The following is a 19,357-nucleotide window of genomic DNA, read 5'->3' as shown; positions in this document are numbered from 1 at the left end:
CAATCATATCGTTCCAACAGTATTCTATGAACTCTGCTTCCAGGCTAGCATTGCCAGTCACACTAATTTATACACAGATTAGATTCACATATTATTGTGATGCATCGATCACAAGAACCCAGTAATTCTTGTATATCTCATCCTATATTGTAGTGACTGTTGGGAGGCTTGTCGACCACTCCCACTAATGGACTCTTTTCCCTTATTATTCCTTATCTCCATCCAAACTGATCTCCTCATCTCTTGAATCAAGGTCATCTCTAACAATGGCACAAATGCCATTTGACTAACAGTGCCACCTTCCAGCTTTATCCAGCTTCCTATTCCTCTTGAATGCCATACAGCCGTCAATAATCAGGACACAATCCTTGTTATCAAGCCACCACAAGGAAATTGAAGCAGGACTTCTCCCACAAGGACATCTGCCTTGCTTCGTACCGTTAAGTAAAGCCCAATGTATGAGAATGGCTGGAAATGTGAAGACTTCCTTGTCATTGCAGCTTCACGGTTTACTGTAAGTGCATTGTTGTTATTCAGTCGACTTTCTTTATGAGAAATGCTAAAGAAAACCACCGAAACAAAGAATTAAGTATAAGCCGAAGGTTTAATTATAATCTTGAATTCTGTAGACATAATCAACATTCTTCAATTTGCCAGTATAGTTGGATTCCAGATGCTCCACCGTAATTAGTAGTTCTAATCGTCCTTATCCTTGTTGTCCCTCCAGACGCAGTAATTAAGAGCTGAAGCCAAAGTCAACCAGGCCAAATAAGGAACCATTAGATAAGCAGCTGTTTTGTTGATGGGGTACCAAGTCACAGTTGTAGCTGCTGCTGTAGCATAAACGCAGACTAGTTCAATAAAAGCCTGCAACAAAAATGGAATTGTCAAGAAAATGGCTGTGCCTGCAACACTGCTCTGCGATAGAATTATTCCTGTAACTCAGTTTCAGCCCTAAAATAATTTAGGGCAGTCCAATACATGTAGGCTAAACAATTTTGAAACACCATAATGCCATTCTATTGAATTATTGTGTCTGCCCTCAAGTTCCACTGAGCCACGTCACTATCTCCAATGTGCAAAAGGCATTCCATGCATTCCAAGTAACTGTGGAGGATGTTCGAGACACTAAATGCTTTGACTAAAGTGAGTTGACACAAAGCCCATAATACAATATAATTATTAACCCACTATTAGGGTAATAGATGTGTTTTAGAGCATAAATCAGTTACTATTATTTAACTACACTTTCTCTATTTTTCGATAAAGAATGAAATTTTCCAACAGTGTGTCCAAGCTTTTTTTAAACCAATATAAATCTTTTTTACATCATAGAAAGCAAACAGTTTGTCAGATCTGAACAAAATCTTTTTGAAGTAATTTCTGTTTTTTAATATTACATAGCTGTTTGTCCAGGAATAAGCTTTGGTAATTTACAAAGCTTGAACCAAAAATTGGGACTTGTTGCATTTATTCCCAAGCATTCCATGAAGTGGAAAGGCTGAAGCCCAGTAATAGTAGTACAGACTGTTGTTCTAAAAGCTACATAACTGAACACTTGTTATAACTTCATTCCCAGTTCTCCACTCATGTGCCTGTCAGACAAACAGCTAAGCGGAGGAAAATTATTTTGACTTTTACATTTTTTGGATGTGATGGGGAGGTAAACGAAGGCTATGACAATTTGACAATTCCAATTTCCACCTAAAATATCTGCCTCACTTCCAAGAAAATAAATGTTAGCACCTTGCAACCACCCATGAAAGGAATGGAGGTTGTGAGGATGCAAGACTAGTGGGCGCTTTAGTGCAAAGCTCATACTAATTAAGATATGGGAGCAGTTGGCGGAGTATTTATCTGGTAGTAATACAGCCAGACTAGAGTGATTTTCTCATCTTTACTAATTTATATTTGCGTTTAGGGGAGCTGGTGGTCTTGTGCAGTGGGTCTTGTTCCTGCGTCTGTGTAAGAAACTTTGGGTTTCAGTCCCAGTCCAAATTTTGATCAAGGAAGGTGTGTTTATAACATGGCTAAACAGTTGATTATAAAACTTGTAGATCCTTCCAATCTACCCTAATTGCAAGCAGAAAGAGCTGGTGAGACCCATGGTCAGCAATGTGATAAAAATATAATAGAAGCTTTTACAGTCACTATTCAAACAAGGTAAAGAAAGGGATCAAATAAGAACATATTATTAAAGGTGTAGCATTATTAAAGAATAAAAAGGGGCAGTATACCAAATGAATCAAATTAGACCACATGGGTTGAGCTCAGAAACAGAAGAGAGGCAGTGTTAGGTACATAGTGCTCTATTTTATATATATATATTAGTAGACTCCCAAATGGTGAGAATTAGTGGAGCAAGTAGTGCCAAATAGGGCAACAACAGTTGTGGACTTCACTTAGTCAAATATCAACTAAGTGTGAAAGATACACAGAAAACAAAATTATTGAACTGTATTCAAGGGAAACTTTTGTTAGCTAGCACATGACAAGCCCAATGAGAGAGGGTGCAATTCTTGATTTTATCTGAGGAAACGAGGCTAGACAGCTGGATGAAGCAGACATGGATGACCCTTATGTTGAGCATAATATACTTAGATTTAGCATAATTATGGAAAAGGACAAAGAACAGGAGTAAAACTTCTAAATTGGAAAAGGCAAACTTTTCAAAACTAAGAGATCTGGCTTCTGGAAAAAAAGTGGACTCACTACAGTTATTTGAAAAAAATATCAGTGGAAGACACTCAATAGCAAGATCCTACAGGAACAGTATGGATAGCAGCCTACAAGTTCCTTGGTTATCCAAAAGCATTCAGGATAAGATTAAGCAGAAAATAGAGCTTATAACAATTTAAAAAGTAATACTCTATGAAGGTTAGAAGTGTATAGAATTTATAGGACTGGCAAGAAAGAAAACTAGGAAAACAAAGAATACAAAAAGCTTTAGCTGGTAAAAATCAGGAAAATGCAAAGATATTTTATTAGTATGTTAAGAGCAGGAGGATGGCTAAGGATTCCTGATGAAGGGCTTTTGCCCAACATGTCGATTTTCCTGCTCCTTGGATGCTGCCTGACCTGCTGTGCTTTTCCAGCATCACTCTAATCTAGACTCTGGTTTCCAGCATCTGCAGTCCTTGATTTTACCTAAGGAAAGGGCTGGCCTGTTAAAAATGAAACTTGTGTGTAGAATGTTGGCAGGGTTCTTGATGAGTATTCTACCTCTGAATCATGTGTGGAAATAGGCCCTTCAGCTCAACAAGTCCACAGCGACCCTCTGAAGAGCAACCCATGCAGACCCATCCCCCCATCTCATATCTACCCTGACCAATGCACCTAGCCTATGCATCCCTGAAACACCATGGGCAATATAGCATGGCCAATTCACCCTAATCTGCACATCATTGTAATCTGCACATCATTGTGATTGTGGGAGGAAACCAGAGCACCCGGAGGAAATCCACGCAGACACAGGGAGAATATGCAAACTCTACACAGACATTTGCCGAGGCTGGAATCGAACCCGGGTCCCTGGCACTGTGAGGCAGCAGTGCTAACCACTCAGCCACTGTGCCATCTTCACAAAAGATAGAGATGAAACAGATATTCTTGAAGAGTAGGAGTGTGAAATAATAGTTAAACTAAACATAAGAAGGATAGGACTGACCATTTTGAAGTTGATAAATCACCAGAGCCAGATGGATTATACCTTAGGCTGTTAAAGGAAGCCAGGGAGGAAATAATGGATACTCTGAGGATCATTTTCAATCTTCATTAAATATGGGAGAAGTACCAGATGACTGAAATTCTGCAAATGTTGTACCCCTATTCAAGAAGGGTGTGAAGGGCAGGCAAAATAATTATGGGCCGCTCAGTCTGACCTCAGGTGGTCGGCAAATTGCTGGAATCAACATAGAGTAGGATTAACTATTACTTGGAAAGGCGTGGATTAATCAGGGATAGTCAACATGGTTTTGTTAAGGGAAGATTGGGTCTTCAAAACTTAATTGAATTTTTAGAGAATTGATGAGGGTAGTGCAGTGGCTGTTGTCAGCATGGACTCCAGTAAAGTATTTGGCAAGGTCCCATTGGGCAGACTGGTCATAAAAATGAAAGAGTGAATACTGCAAGTTGAATCCCAAATTGGCTCAGTGACAGACAACATAATGTAATGGTCAGTTATTGTTTTAGCGAACAGAGAGAGGTTTGTAATTTTTTTTAAAAATTATGTTACTAATGATTTAAACTTAAATGTTTGGTAACTTTGTAGATGACAAAAAATAGCCATGCAGTTGACTATGAAGTGGTTGGATGTCAACTGCAGGGTAATACAATAGTTTGGGTGGAAAAATGGCAAATGGATTCTGGATGTAAGTTTGCTCGCTGAGCTGGAAGGTTGGTTTTCAGACGTTTCATCACCATACTAGGCATCATCAATGAGCCTCCTCTGAAGCATTGGTGTTATGTCCTGCTTTTTCTATGTGTTTTGGGTTTCCTTGGGTTGGTGACATCATTTCCGGATCTTTTTCTTAGAGGGTGGTAAATGGGGTCCAAATCAATGTGTTTGTTGATAGAGTTCTGGTTGGAATGCCATGCTTCAAGGAATTCTTGTGCATGTCTCTGGTCGGCTTGTCCTAGGATGGACATTTTGTCCCAAACAAGAGAACAAAATATGTCCAGGAACCCTAGCCACCCTCCCTTACCTCAAAGACATCTTGGAAATGACTGCCAGACTACTCAGACCCCTTGGCATCATGGTAGTCCCCAAACCCACCAACACACTAAAACAGCAGCTAATGAACTTGAAAGACCCTGTTCAGACAACAAGCGAAACTATTGTCATTTACAAAATACCTTGCAAGAACTGTAACAAGCACGACATTGGACAAACAGGCAGAAAACTAGCCACCAGGATACATGAACATCAACTCACCACCAAAAGACGTGATGACTAGTATCCTTACATACAGATGAGGAAGGACACCACTGACTGGGACAACACATCCATCTTAGGACAAGCCAACTAAAGACACGCACGAGAATTCCTAGAAGCATGGCATTCCAACTGGAACACTGTCAACAAACATTGATTTGGACCCCATCTACCACCCTCTGAGAAAAACAACCAGAAATGACATATCCAACCCAAGGAAACCCAAAATACACAAATAGAAAGCAGGACATAACATCAGCACTTCACCAGAGCCTCATTGATGATGTTATCTTGTACGGTGGCTCAGTGAGCAAACTTGCATTCAGAACCTCAACCTGAGCTACAAATCTTCTCAAAACACACTAATGGCAAATGGAGAATTGTGAGGTAATGCATTTGGAGTGGGCAAAGTGAGAGTATACAGGAAAAACAGGTTTTGAGAGGGATAGAGGACATGAGAGAACTTGGACTGCACCTCCACAGATTCATGTACTTGGTGGGACGAGTAGATAATATGGTAAAGAAAGAATATGGAATGCTTTCCTTCATTGTGTGAGGTATTGAATACAAAAGCAAGGATGTAATGCTGGAATTATAAAAGACACTGGTTAGGCCACAGCTGGAATTTTATTTGAAGTCCTGCTCATCACATTACTGGAAGGACATTATTGCCGTAGAGAGAGGAGATTCATATGAATGTTGCCAGGGCTTGAAAATTGCAACAATGAGGAACAAAGTGGATAGGCTAAGGCTGTTTCCTTATAACAGTAGAGGCTGAGGGGTTATCTAATTGAGGCGGACAAAATTTAAAAAAAGAGCTTTGATCAGTGGACAGGGAAGGCCTGTTTCTCCTTGCAGAGGTTAGTCACCAGGGTACACATATTTAAGATGATTGGTAGAAGGATTCAAGGAGACATGAGAAAAAAAAAAGTCATGATTTGGAGATGCTGGTGTTCGACTGGGGTGTACAAAGCTAAAAATCACAACACCAGGTTAGAGTCCAACAGGTTTAATTGGAAGCACACCAGTGTGCTTCCGATTAAACCTGTTGGACTATAACCTGGTGTTGTGTGATTTTTTAAAAAAAACACAGGGTGGCGTCTGGAATTCACTACCTAATTCGATGGTTGAGACAGAAATTCTCAAGCTGTTTAAAAGGAGTTTCGATCTGCACCTCAAGCACTGCAATTTCTGAGGCTACAGACCAGATGCTGGAAATGGATTAAAGTTGTCAGCCAGTTTATACAGCTACAGCACACATGGTGGACTGAATGACTTCTTTCTGTGTTGTAACTTTTGTATGGCTCTATGGTTTTCTATAGCCCTAACTAAAGAACAAAGGCTGCTTGAATTGGCCTCAGTGTCCCTGTCTGGAAATGTTGAATGGATAACAAGATTGGATCTTACTATAATGCTCCCTTTAGTCAAATTTCCTACCAACACTGCTTAGGTTCTACAATAAATAAAACGTGAGCCAAGTACCACAGCATCAAAAGTGACACGGACTGTACCATGTCAGGGAGTTAATGCCTTCAGAAAAGGAAAGGCAACTTCTAGCAAGATTAAATAGTTAACATATTGAAAATATTATAGTCCCCACCAAACAAATCTCCTTCTCCCCACAGGATCCATACACCTACCAGTCCCTTCTTGTGTGCCCCGAAGAAAATAGGAGTCCATGCCCAATTAAGGACAAGTTGAGTTCCATATAAACCAAGTGGGATCAATGCTTTATCAGTGAATCCATCCAATTCCTTCCACACCAGGTAGGAGCCATAGCTGAGAACAAAATCTTATAAAATTAGTCCAAAATATGAATGACAGCTCACAACAATGACTATTACAATTGATTTTTAACAACTGAACTTGAACTGCTAATTTATAATGTACCACACTAACCTGCCATTGGACAAGTCAGTTGTAAATGACAAGACTGGGGAAATGGCCAGGGGAGGGAGAAAGGAGGAGAAGGATAACTTCTGTTAGACACATCTACCAAATATTGTTCTAATTGTGCTTCATGTTGACTGGGTTTGTCAGGTATTTTGTTACCATTTTTCCTTGCACACCCAAAATCAAAAAGGGCTTGTGATTGCATCATTAAGTGACCAATCAATGCTCAATCTTTCCCATCTGATGGAAGGTCCTTCAAAGAATTGGACACATTAATTTTGAAGTCTGACCTGGGGAAATCATGATTACATTTGTTTGTGTTACTTAAATGGAAAATCAATGATAACATACTGCCTCACATTGTTTTGTTTTTCTTGGGAACAAAAGTCTTGAACCAGGAGTCACAGTCTAAGGATAGGAGGAAGATTATTCAGTGCTGAGATAAGCAGAAATTTCTTCATCCAGTCAGTGGCGAACCTGTGGGATTCTCTGCCACGGAAAGCAGTTAAGGCCCAACCATTGAATGTTTTGAGAAGAATTTAGATATAGTTACTGGAGCTAAAGGGATGAAAGGGTATTTGATTTGATTTCTTATTATCACATACACCGAGATTAGGTGAAAAGTACTGTTTTGCAGGTTATACAGACACATCATACCTTAAGTACATCAGGCTAATAGGACAGAATGGAGAATGCAGTGTTACAGCTACAGAGAAGGTGCAGAGGAAGATTAACTCTAATATAGGAGAGATCCGTTCATAAGCCTGATAACAGCGGGGAAGGAGTCGTTCTTGAATCTGTTGGTACATGTTTTCAAACATTTATATCTCTGGCCAATGGAAGACAGTATAACTGGGGTGGGAGGGGTCTTCATGTTGGTTGCTTTCCTGAGGAAGTAGGAAATATAGACAGAATCAATGGAAGGAAGGCTGGCTTGCATGATGGAATAGGTTGCTCTCTCATTTCTTGTGCTCTTGGGTACAGCAGTTGGATAGGATGCTTTCTGTGGTGCATCTACAAAAATGGGTAAGATTCGTTGTGGACATGCTGAATTTCCTTAGCCTTCTGAGGAAGTAGAGGCATTGGTGCACTTTCTTGACCGTAGCATCAATGTGAATGAACCGGGACAGATTGACAGTAATATTTACTCCTAAGAACTTGATGCTGTTGACCACCTCCACCTCAGCAGCACTGATAATTACAGGGGTGTGCCCTCTACTCCGCTTCCTGAAGTCAATCACCAGCTCCTACATTTTGCTGACATTGAAGGAGAGATTGTCGTCTTTGTCCTATGCCACTATGCACTCAATCCCTTTCCTATATTCGGTCGTGTCATTGTTTGAGATCCAACCCACTACGATAGCGTCAGCAGCAAATTTGTAAATGGAGTTAGAGCAGAATTTGGCCACATAGTCACGTGTGCATAAGGGGTTGAGTGCATAGCCTTGTGGGACACTGATGTTGAGGATTATTGTCGAGGAGCTTTGTTGTCTATCCTGAATGATATCGGTCTGAGATCAAGCATCCAGTTACAGAGTGGGGAGCAGAGACCTAGGTCTTGGAGTTTGGAGATGAATTTGGTTCAAATTATGGTGTTGGAGATGGAGATAAAGTCGATATGCTAAATTGCCCATAGTGCTAGGTGCAGTAGTCAGAGGAAAATGGATTTGGGTGGGTTACTCTTCAAAGGGTCAGTGTAGACTGGTTGGGCCGAAGAGCCTGTTTCCGCACTGTCACACAGGAGTCTGATATAGGTGTTTTTGATATCCAGATGCTCCAGAGAGGAGTGGAGTGTCAGGCCAGAGAGATGGTATCTTCCGTGGACCTATTAGAATAATAGGGGAATTGTAGTATATCAAGGCAATTTGGGAGGCTACTGTTGATATGTGCCATTACCAGCCTCTTGAAGCACTTCATAATGATGAAAGTTAGAGCCACCAGATGATAGTGGTATTCTTGAAGCAGGTGGGAACTTCAGATCAGAGTAAGGAGAGGTTAAAAATGTCTGCAAATACTCCCACCAGTTGGTCCATCCAGGATCTGAGTGCATAGCCGGGGATTCCATCAGGGCCAGTTACTTACTGTGGGTTCACTCTCAAGGATATGAGGAGAAAGTGGCAACAGGATACTGAGTTGGATGATCAGCATGATCTTATTGAATGGTAGAACAGGCTCAAAGGGAGCAGTGGCCTACTCCTGCTCCTATTTTCTGTGTTTCTATGTTCTATTTATGCGGAGGCCACTGTTGACCACATTGATAAATCACAAATCCACATATTTCTTGCCTCACACAATAACAATTGAATAATTCAGTCCAGAACATCTACATATCCTGTGCATCAATTAGCTATTTGTTTTCCTACTGCAAATAACATGGCAATGCCCTTCCAGTATGGTCCAATTGTACAGCGTCTCAGAGTGTATTACTAAGAAATGAAGTATGCTCAAGGACTACAGACACACACACAGACACAGTAGGGTTTGTGAGACTGGTGCAGATCCAAGAAAAGTAGAATATATAAACTAAAAATTCAATTGCATAAGTTATATGTTTATAATTTTACAGCCAGCAGATCACAATAAGTTATTTTTACTGAATGCTAAGGGCACATGTTTAGTGTTAACATTTGAAGCAGAAATTTCTTTCAACTATAAAATTGCAGCATGGATTTGTCTTTTACAAAGCAAGATGTGAAACAATATATACACTTTCCAGGAGCTAATTTGTTCTCAGCAACAATGATTTGGATGCGAGCATAAGAGGTACAGTTAGTAAGTTTACAGATGACACCAAAATTGGAGATGTAGTGGACAGTGAAGAAGGTTACCTCAGTTTACAACGGGATCTTAATCAGCTGGGCCAATGGGCTGAGAAGTGGCAGATGGAGTTTAATTTAGATAAATGCGAGGTGCTGCATTTTGGGAAAGCAAATCTTAGCAGGACTTATACACTTAATGGTAAGGTCCTAGGGAGTGTTGCTGAACAAAGAGACCTTGGAGTGCAGGTTCATAGCTCCTTGAAAGTGGAGGAGTTGATAGGATAGTGAAGAAGGTGTTTGGTATGCTTTCCTTTATTGGTCAGAGTATTGAGTACAGAAGTTGGGAGGTCTTGTTGTGGCTGTACAGGACATTGGTCAGGCCACTGTTGGAATATTGCATGCAATTCTGGTCTCCTTCCTATCGGAAAATGTCGTGAAACTTGAAAGGGCTCAGAAAAGATTTACAAGGATGTTGCCAGGGTTGGAGGATTTGAGCGATAGGGAGAGGTTGAATAGGCTAGGGCTGTTTTCCCTGGAATGTCAGAGGCTGAAAGGAGACCTTATAGAGGTTTATAAAATCATGAGGGGCATAGATAAGATAAATAGACAAAGTATTTTCCGTGGTGTGGGTGAGTCCCGAACTAGAGGGCAAAGTTATATCTTTCCCCTCTCACCCTAAAGGGAGACCTAAAGGGCAACTTTTTCATGCAGAGGGTGATTTATGTATGGAATAAGCTGCCAGAGGATGTGGTAGAGGCTGGTACAATTGCAGCATTTAAAAGGCATCTGGATGGGTATATGAATAGGAAGGGTTGGAGGGATATGGGTTGGTGCTGGCAGAGGGACTAGATTGGGTTGGGATATCTGGTCGAGATGGATAAGTTAGACCGAAGGGTCTGTTTCCGTGTTATACATCTTTATGACTCTATAACAAGATGGCTAGTGTCATGGAATTGTACATACAGTCATGCAAGCTGCAATTACATGTTGTGAAAGAGGTGGCTTCTATAATGTTTGCACTTTGTCATCTCCAGATATCATAAATATTAATTTTTCAAAAAAAAATCAATTTGCCAACCTGAATGAGATGATCCATTGGGTCAATGGGTTGAGGTGTGGCAGATGGAGATTAAATGTGAGGTATTGTGTTGGATGACCTGAGAAACATTTGCAAAATCATGAGGGGCATAGATAATGTGAATGACAAGAGTCTTTTCCCTAAGGTTTCAATAGGGGGCATAGTTGTAAGGTGACAGGAGAAAGATTTAAAAGGACACAAGACATGTTTAAGGAACAGTTGTTGCAAGTGATGAATAAATATGTCCCTCTGAGACAGGCAAGAAGTGGTAAGATAAAGGAACCTTGGATGACGAGAGCGGTGGAGCTTCTCGTCAAAAGGAAGAAGGTAACTTACATAAGGTGGAGGAAGCTAGGGTCAAGTTCAGCTCTACAGGATTACAGGCAGGCGAGGAAGGAGCTTAAAAATGGTCTAAGGAGAGCCAGGAGGGGACATGAGAAAGGCTTGGCAGAACGGATTAGGGAGAACACAAAGGCATTTTACACTTATGTGCGGAATAAGAGAATGGTCAAAGAAAGAGTAGGGCTGATCAGGGATAGCATAGGGAATTTGTGTGTGGAGTCTGAGGAGGTAGGGGAAGCCCTAAATGAGTTTTTTGCTTCTGTCTTTACGAAAGAAATTAACTTTGTAGTGAATGAAACCTTTGAAGAGCAGGTGTGCATGCCGAAATGGATAGAGATAGAGGAAGCTGATGTGCTGAAAATTTTGTCAAACATTAAGATTGACAAGTTGCCAGGCCCGGACCAGATTTGTCCTCGGCTGCTTTGGGAAATGAGAAATGCAATTGCTTCGCCACTTGTGAAGATCTTTGCATCCTCCCTCTCCACTGAAGTCATACCTGAGGACTGGAGAGAGGCAAATGTAATTCCTCTCTTCAAGAAAGGAAATAGGGAAATCCTCGGCAATTACGGACCAGTAAGTCTCACATCTGTCATCTGCAAGGTGTTAGAAAGGATTCTGAGGCATAGGATTTATGACCATCTGGAAGAACATGGCTTGATTAAATGCAGTCAACATGGCTTTGTGAGGGGCAGGTCATGCCTCACAACCCTTATCAAGTTCTTTGAGGATATGACTAGAAAAAGTTGATGAGGGTTGAGCTGTGGATGTGGTGTATATGGACTTCAGCAAGGCATTTGATAAGGTTCTCCATGGTAGGCTTATTCAGAAGGTCAGGAGGAATGGGATTCAGGGGAACATAGCTGTCTGGATAGAGAATTGGCTGGCCAACAGAAGACAGCGAGTGGTAGTAGAAGGAAAATATTCTGCCTGGAAGTCTGTGGTGAGTGGTGTTCCACAGGGCTCTGTCCTTGGCCCTCTATTGTTTGTAATTTTTTTTAATGACTTGGATGAGGGGATTGAAGGGGGTCAGCAAGTTTGCAGATGACACAAAGGTTGGAGTTGTTGTTGGCAGTGTAGAGGGCTGTTGTAGGCTGCAGCGGGACATTGACAGGATACAGAGATGGACTGAGAGGTGGCAGATGGAGTTCAACCTGGATAAATGCGAGGTGATGCTTTTTGGAAGGTCAAATTTGAAAGCTGAGTACAGGATTAAGGATAGGATTCTTGGCAGTACGGAGGAGCAGAGGGATCTTGGTATGCAGATACATAGGTCCCTTAAAATGGCCACCCAAGTGGACAGGGTTGTTAAGAAAGCATATGGTGTATTGGCTTTCATTAACAGGGGGATTGAGTTTAAGAGTCGTGAGATCTTGTTGCAGCTCTATAAAACTTTGGTTAGACAGCACTTGGAATACTGGTCACCCTATTATAAGAAAGATGTGGATACTTTGGAGAGGGTTCAGAGGAGGTTTACCAGGATGCTGCCTGGACTGGAGGACTTATCTTATGAGGAGAGGTTGACTGAGCTCGGACTTCTTTCATTAGAGAAAAGGAGGAGAAGAGGGGACCTAATTGAGGTATACAAGATAATGAGAGGCATAGATAGAGTCAATAGCCAGAGACTATTTCCCAGGGCAGAAATGACTAACACGAGGGGTCATAGTTTTAAGGTGGTTGGAGGAAACTATAGAGGGGATGTCAGAGGTGGGTTCTTTACACAGAGAGTTGAGAGAGCATGGAATGTGTTGCCAGCAGCAGTTGTGGAGGCAAGGTCATTGGGGATATTTAAGAGACTGCTGGACATGCATATGATCACAGAAATTTGAAGGTGCATACATGAGGATCAGTGGTTGGCACAACATCGTGGGCTGAAGGACCTGTTCTGTGCTGTACTGTTCTATGTTCTATGTTCTAAGGGACAACCATTTTATAAAGAGTGGTTCGTATGTGGAATGAACTGCTAGAGAAATTGGTGGTTACAACAATTTACAGGCACAGTTACAACATTTAAAAACATTTGGATAAGTACATGAATAGGAAAGATTTGGGGTGCTGTGGGCCAAATGCAAGGAGGGATTAGTTTAGTTTGGGAACATGGTCAGCATGGATTGGTTGGACCAAATGGTCTGTTTCCACGCTGTATGACTCGATGACTATGGCTGATGAACACTTTCTGAAGAATAAATAATCTGCAAAACCCTATGGGATCATCAACTGTACAGACTAAAAAAGGAATTTCTGACACAATTTTAAAGACAATGACAGTTTCATGACATACCAAAAATATTCACAGCAATTAAGTTATCATGAAGTGCAGTTATGTTGTTTTGCATGGATATGCTAAAGATTATTATTTGAAAAAGATTTTTCATGGTCTCACTCAGCCTAAACCCTGAAAGTCCCTTTAAAACCTCTTCAACTCCCCTTACCTTTCTCTCCACCTTTTGAAATGTTCATTAAAATCTAACTTTTGATTGACTTTGCCTAGGTTACATACAAGATCCTTATCAGAATCTCGTTAACTGTACTTAAAACAGGGTTAAATCAGCATAACCAAAGAAAGTACATTCACACACCATACATGTCTTAGTTCATTGTGGAAGAGTTTCAACTCAGTTAACCATTCTTCAAGAATATTAGATACTGCATATTTTGGAACAGGCCAAGGAGAAACTTATTCTACAAAAGAAAGTAACAGCTAATGGATTACATAATTAAGTAGATACATACCCCATGCTTGTGTATAAAGTTGTCCATACGGGACCAAAAACCCAGTTAGGGGGGCACCAAGATGGTTTTTTGAGAGTTGCATACCAACCAGCAATTTCTTTCCGTGTTATCCGAGAACCAAAAATTCCTCCCACGTTTGGCAATAAAGTGAAACCAAAAGCATGTACCCAAGTTGATGGCATGTTGTTAATCTAAGTGAGACAAACAGATGTAATGATTTTAAATGTTTTGTTTTAACGTCTTCAAATCTTGGACTAAATTCATGTTTTTCTTTACAAATGTAGGTTTTGTGTTTACAGCTGATGCTCTTGGCAGGTAAATCATAAAAGCAATATTAAAATGCTATATTAATTAATATTAATGTTTAATGAAAATTACTTTGTTCATAGTGTGCATCTATGATCTCTATTCTTCAAAGAAGAATTTGATTGCTGATCTGTGTTTTTCTATATCTTTCCATTTAGCAACAGGAATTATTAAATGAAGAATTTGAACTCAGTTATATTGAACACATATCTAATAGAATCTTTCAGAGGGCTCAGAACTTCATGAATACATTTTGTAACCATGTTCCATTCTAACAATTCAACATTACATGCAACAATATAGCAAATTTCCTTTAAGTTGCAAAATGGACCAGCTGAAGGTCAGTTTCTACAGTAAACTGAATAGTTTCTTCAATTATTTTTCCAATTATGCTAATGTATCTTTGAATACATGACATATGTTCAATCAATGTTTCCAGTACTACAAATGTATTTGCAGGATGCAAAACCATTATTAGGGATCTCTTGTTGTCTAGTGATATTGTCCCTATCTCTGAGCCTGTGGGGGCCGGTTCAAATCCCACCTGCTCCACAAGTTTATCATAACATCTTTGAATAGGTTGATTAGAAAATATCTCCAAGATGAGACCAAAGAGTCTGTTTCCTTGCTGTATGACTCTAACACCATTATTCAACAAAGGTGCATGAAGGAAAAAGAGGCCACAGAAATAATTTAATCACACGCGTTAAAAAGGATTTGGTTTAAAATGTGATCCCCAGTGACTTTGTTAATAAACATATTAATAAAAAGGTTAAAAGTAATAAACTCCATTTGCTTGAAATTGTGTGATGTGTAAAGGGAAAACACCAACTTGGATTTCTGATGTATTTAATTGACAGATCTCAAAAATAGAAGCTTAAGTTCGAGTCATTGAGTCATAGAGATGTACAGCATAGAAACATACCCTTCAGTCCAACTCGTCCATGCTAACCAAATATCCTAACCTAATCCAGTCCCAATTTGCCAGTACTTGCCCCACATCCCTCTAAACCCTTCTTATTCATATACCCATCCATATGTCTTTTAAGTGCTGCAATTGTACCAGCCTGCACCACTTGCTCTGGCAGCTCGTTCCATGCACGCACCACCTCTACATGAAAAAGCTATACCTTAGGTCCCTTTTATATATTTCACCTCTCACCCTAAACCTATTCCCTCTGGTTCTGGACTCACCCACCCCATGAAAAAGACTTTGTCTATTTATCCTATCCGTGCCCCTATGATTTTATAAACCTCTGTAAAGGTCACTGCGAAGCCTCCGACTCTCCAGGGAAAACAGCCCCAGACTAGAATTGCACACAATATTCCAAATGTGGTCTAACCAATGTGACCTCCTAAATCCTATACTTAATGCTCTGATCAATAAAGGACAGCATACCAAATACCTTCTTTACTATCCTATCTACCCATGACTATACTTTCAAGGAAGTATGAACCTGCACTCCAAGGTCTCTTTGTTCAGCAAGAATCCCTAGGATCTTTTACATCATGCTCTGATTTGCTTTTCCAAAATGCAGCACCTCACATTTATCTAAATTAAACTCCATCTGCCACTCCTTAGCCCACTGGCTGAAGTCCTTGTTGATCTTTCCCTTTGGCTAAGGGGAAATATGGGAAAACAAATTAGTCAGGTTTCTGGATAATCCAGGCTGAATTTGTATCCCATTCTGAGGAGCACCACACCTGTCCAATATATTTCTAGTCTCAGTTAGTCAGTCAAAGTCAGAATTGGATGGACTCTGAAGCTGCTGTTCAGACACAGACAGGAGAATAGTTGAACAAATAAGGCTGTGAAGATCAGACCAGAACCACTTCTGCAGGAGAGACAATAACTTACATTTATACAGCATCTTTAATATAGAATAAAATGTCCCTTGTCCCTTCTTAGAAGCATAATCAAAATTACTGCCAAACCATAGGAAGATATATTAAGGGGTTTACTAAGGTTTTAATCAGGGACAGCTTTCAGAAAGTATTTTAAAAGGGAGAGAAGGGCAGAGACAGAAGCATTGAGGGGAGGGGGAATTTGAATGTTTAGGGCTTAGGTGGCAAGAGGAATGGCTGAAACAGTTTTGCAAAAAAAAAAAGGATGCAAACAAGGTCACCGAAGGGCTGAAGAAGTTTGCAATGTGTTCAGGGATGAGGATGTGAGGAATTTATTTGCAAGGATGGGCATTAGAGGCCCAGGAGCCAACAGCAAGAATTTGATGATGAGTGACAGGCCTTGCAACGGCTGGAATATGGACAGCAGGGTTTTCAATTACTGAGGTTTATGTAGAATGGAACTGGGAGGCTGCATTGGAGAAACTGAATCTGGAGGTGACATAAGCATACAGGTACATTTTAATGTTATGTAGATTGAATGTGGTTGATGTAATGGAAGGAGTAAGTGGTGTATGTGATGGAGAGGTGGTGTTGTCAAAAGCTCAACTTGCTGAAATAGAACAACTAAAATAGCGGTTTGGGAGAGAGATGGAATCTGACTTCTTAATTGCTTGTGTAAACCTCTGCTTCACAATTCAGTTTCTATAAAATATAAGCTAAATTCCTATTTTATTCATCACAAAGATACTGACTGATGCAGAGGAGTCGTGCTGATCACTGGTGCTCCAGCTGATACCCTTCTAAAGTGCACAGCAGTGAGTTTTTCCTTTTCCTGTGAAGTTGGTTTTTCAATTTTGAAGCTAAGATAACCATTTAGCTTCAGAGCTGTTGCCACTAATGACTATCTATTTTAGCTGGCTATTCTCTTCATCTGCTGTTAGATGGCCTGCTGACATTCATCATCCAGGTATGAATATGAATTCACATGGGTGGAACTGACCTTTGGTAAGGACAGAAGAGAAGAATATCGTTGAGCAAAGGAAATAGACAGAGTCTTTACTTTTAGGGAAAAAGAAGCTGTATTTGTACAATACTACAACTGATACATAGATTTACTCAGAGTAGCATGTAAAGCAGTTTCTAAAGGCAGCATCTAAGCTGGGTTATGGCAAGATTTGTGGCAGAATCATGTGAAAAGTTTGGTGAGGCCTATCTTTACCTTAGGAGCATGTTGCATTATGTTTTATGCGTTTACTAAGTGGTGGGACAAGTTTTGCATCAAATATTCAGCTTCCTATTTTACCCAATGTGCTGAAAAAATTCAATGTTGAGAATTCGCAACATGGAAATCTGAGCGGGTACCAGGCGACTTCAGCTCACCGCTGGCTGCAAGGGGACTCCATGTTGCTCAGGAGCAAACAGCCTCTCAGGGCATGATTCATGGGCTCCAGCCACATTCATCCCTCTTCTGACATTTGCCAACCCCTCACACTATCATTACGTCATACCATGTTCCACTTGTAGGGAGCTCTGGAAGCACAGATTTGCACTGTCATGTGTACCCTGATACACTGATCAGGCAGCCAGTTCACACTTGGACCAGGTTGGTTTTCAGAGTGCTCACCTGCTCTCTCTGTGCTCAGTCAGCACCTATCTGCATGCCCACAGCATCGAAGCCTCAGTTTGCCTTGTTGTGGAAATTAGAGTAGCCACAAGGTGGTCAGCAGTCCTCAGACAAGAAGGTGGGCATATTGCTGTGTAGCAGTGTGATATATCACTCTTACAAATACGCATGTACCAGTAGTTTATGTGGCAAACACACTGCACATGCTGCAAGCAAGCAGCACCTCTCAAAGTCTTAGGGGAACAGTTCTCACCATAGTCCATGGAATCACCTGTCAGGCGATTGGCCAGTCTATTGGGGTGACAGTGGTCAGGGGCCCTGTGCCTCTATGCAGTCTGAGAAGTGGGTCATGTTCAGTCCAGTAGCTCCTCAGCAGCCAAGCCAGGCGGTAAGGCTAACATGGTGGGAGGAGGTGATGAACACTGATCAGTCAAGAGGATAGACAGATTTGTGAAAATGGCAGACACAAGTCAGATGGAATTTACTGCAGAGAAGTGTGAACATATTTCATCTCGCAGAGGCAACATAAATAAATGAATATAATATTAAATATAAGTAAAATTTAGTAGATGCTGAAAGTCCAAATAAATTATTTCTAATAATGGAACAGGGTATAACTCTGGGAATTCATTAAAACTAAGGTGCAAGACCTACATGGATCATTTATTAAAACTCTATACCTAAGAACTTTTTAAATTAGCTTTCAAAGCTTGGGACGGTGGTTCATTTCTGGGACTGCAATGCACACACTACAATAAGAGTTAGGATCGTTACCATTACCCAGGTGCCATAACTCACACTGCAATATTTCTGTGATTCTACACAGAAGTACTCCCATAAGCTATGTGAAGTGACTACAACGCAGATGGCGTGGACTGAGCTTTTGTTATAACAAATGAACAAAAGGAGTTGCCACATACCAAATCTTGTGTTACACAAGGCTGGTGTAATCAGCTTGACCAATCACAGGCTACACCAGGCAGAAAGTTATGCAACTTCAAAATCAGCATAAATATCTAAAAGTTCCATTCATTAGACAGAGGGTTTTACATTGTTAGACCCTGGGGGGAACTAATTCTCAACAGTTTAGTTGTATAAACTGACTTAAAATATCAAGAAATAAAGAATAAGGCGTGATGAAGACAACACAGTAAATAAAGATCTAAATGTAAAATTCAGCATGTTTTGCTCTTACCGGAGATGTGAAGCACACTTTCTCTACACCTTCTCACTCCACAGCCTAGTGCTGTGACCTAGCTCCTAAACCTGCAACTCAAATTCTGGACATTTACCTCCACACTGTCCGCTTGACTCGCCGCCTGTCAATCTCCAGACTCCGCCCACCCACTGTCAATCTCCAGACTCCGCCCACCGGCAGACAGCCCCGCCAGTACCACACCGCCAACAGTCAATCACCAGACTCCGCCCTGCAACAGTCAATCACCAGACACCATCCAACGGCAGTTACGTTCCAGACTCCACCTACCGGCAGTCAGCCTTTAGTACCAAACCCACCAATCTATTCACTAGACTCCGCCCTCCAGTTGTCAATCACCAGACTCCACCCACCGTTCGTAACGCTTCATACTCCACCCATCTGCTGTCAATCTCCAGTCCAACCCCTCCAACTGACAATCACCAGACTCCGCCCCTCCAAGGAACCTTTTGCGTTCCCTTGCCATCACCAGACCCCGCCCACTCACTGTCAATCACCAGACTCCGCCAATCAACTGTCAAGCATAACGCGGCTGCCAATCCCCAGTCCCAGAGCTGGTTCCGCCCGCCCCCTCCGTTGATCTGAATGAAGTGGTTTCCAGAGACCACTTCCTGTGGAAGTGTCAATAGAG

General features: G+C 41.1%; 1 protein-coding gene across 2 annotated transcripts; it reads right to left on the bottom strand.

Moving 5' to 3' along the window:
- Positions 1-585: 585 nt before the first annotated feature.
- LOC140458105 (translocator protein-like) lies at positions 586-18,871 on the bottom strand. Of its 2 annotated transcripts, none has more exons than XM_072552181.1 (4): positions 18,803-18,871; positions 13,736-13,926; positions 6,574-6,712; positions 586-867 (listed from the first exon to the last, which is right to left on the bottom strand). In XM_072552181.1, exons 2-4 carry the CDS (start codon positions 13,915-13,917, stop codon positions 697-699), a joined length of 492 nt encoding a protein of 163 aa, XP_072408282.1. In that variant the 5' UTR covers positions 13,918-13,926; positions 18,803-18,871; the 3' UTR covers positions 586-696. The 2 variants fall into 2 exon arrangements, with proteins under 2 accessions (XP_072408282.1, XP_072408281.1); XM_072552180.1 differs by having other exon boundaries at positions 18,706-18,830.
- Positions 18,872-19,357: the final 486 nt, after the last annotated feature.

Source organism: Chiloscyllium punctatum, chromosome 32 (assembly GCF_047496795.1).
Source record: "Chiloscyllium punctatum isolate Juve2018m chromosome 32, sChiPun1.3, whole genome shotgun sequence".
Classification (NCBI taxonomy): domain Eukaryota; kingdom Metazoa; phylum Chordata; class Chondrichthyes; order Orectolobiformes; family Hemiscylliidae; genus Chiloscyllium; species Chiloscyllium punctatum.
Note: the sequence above shows the minus strand (reverse complement) of the source record. Positions and strands in the feature narration are given on the sequence as shown.

Excerpts from the sequence above, each read along its gene's own strand:
- LOC140458105 (XM_072552181.1), bottom strand. The coding sequence starts at position 13,917 with ATGCCATCAACTTGGGTACATGCTTTTGGTTTCACTTTATTGCCAAAC. Across the intron at positions 6,713-13,735 it reads ACTTTATACACAAGCATGGG|CTATGGCTCCTACCTGGTGT; the intron begins GTATGTATCTAC and ends TTTTGTTCTCAG. Across the intron at positions 868-6,573 it reads GGGCACACAAGAAGGGACTG|GCTTTTATTGAACTAGTCTG; the intron begins GTAGGTGTATGG and ends TTTTTGTTGCAG.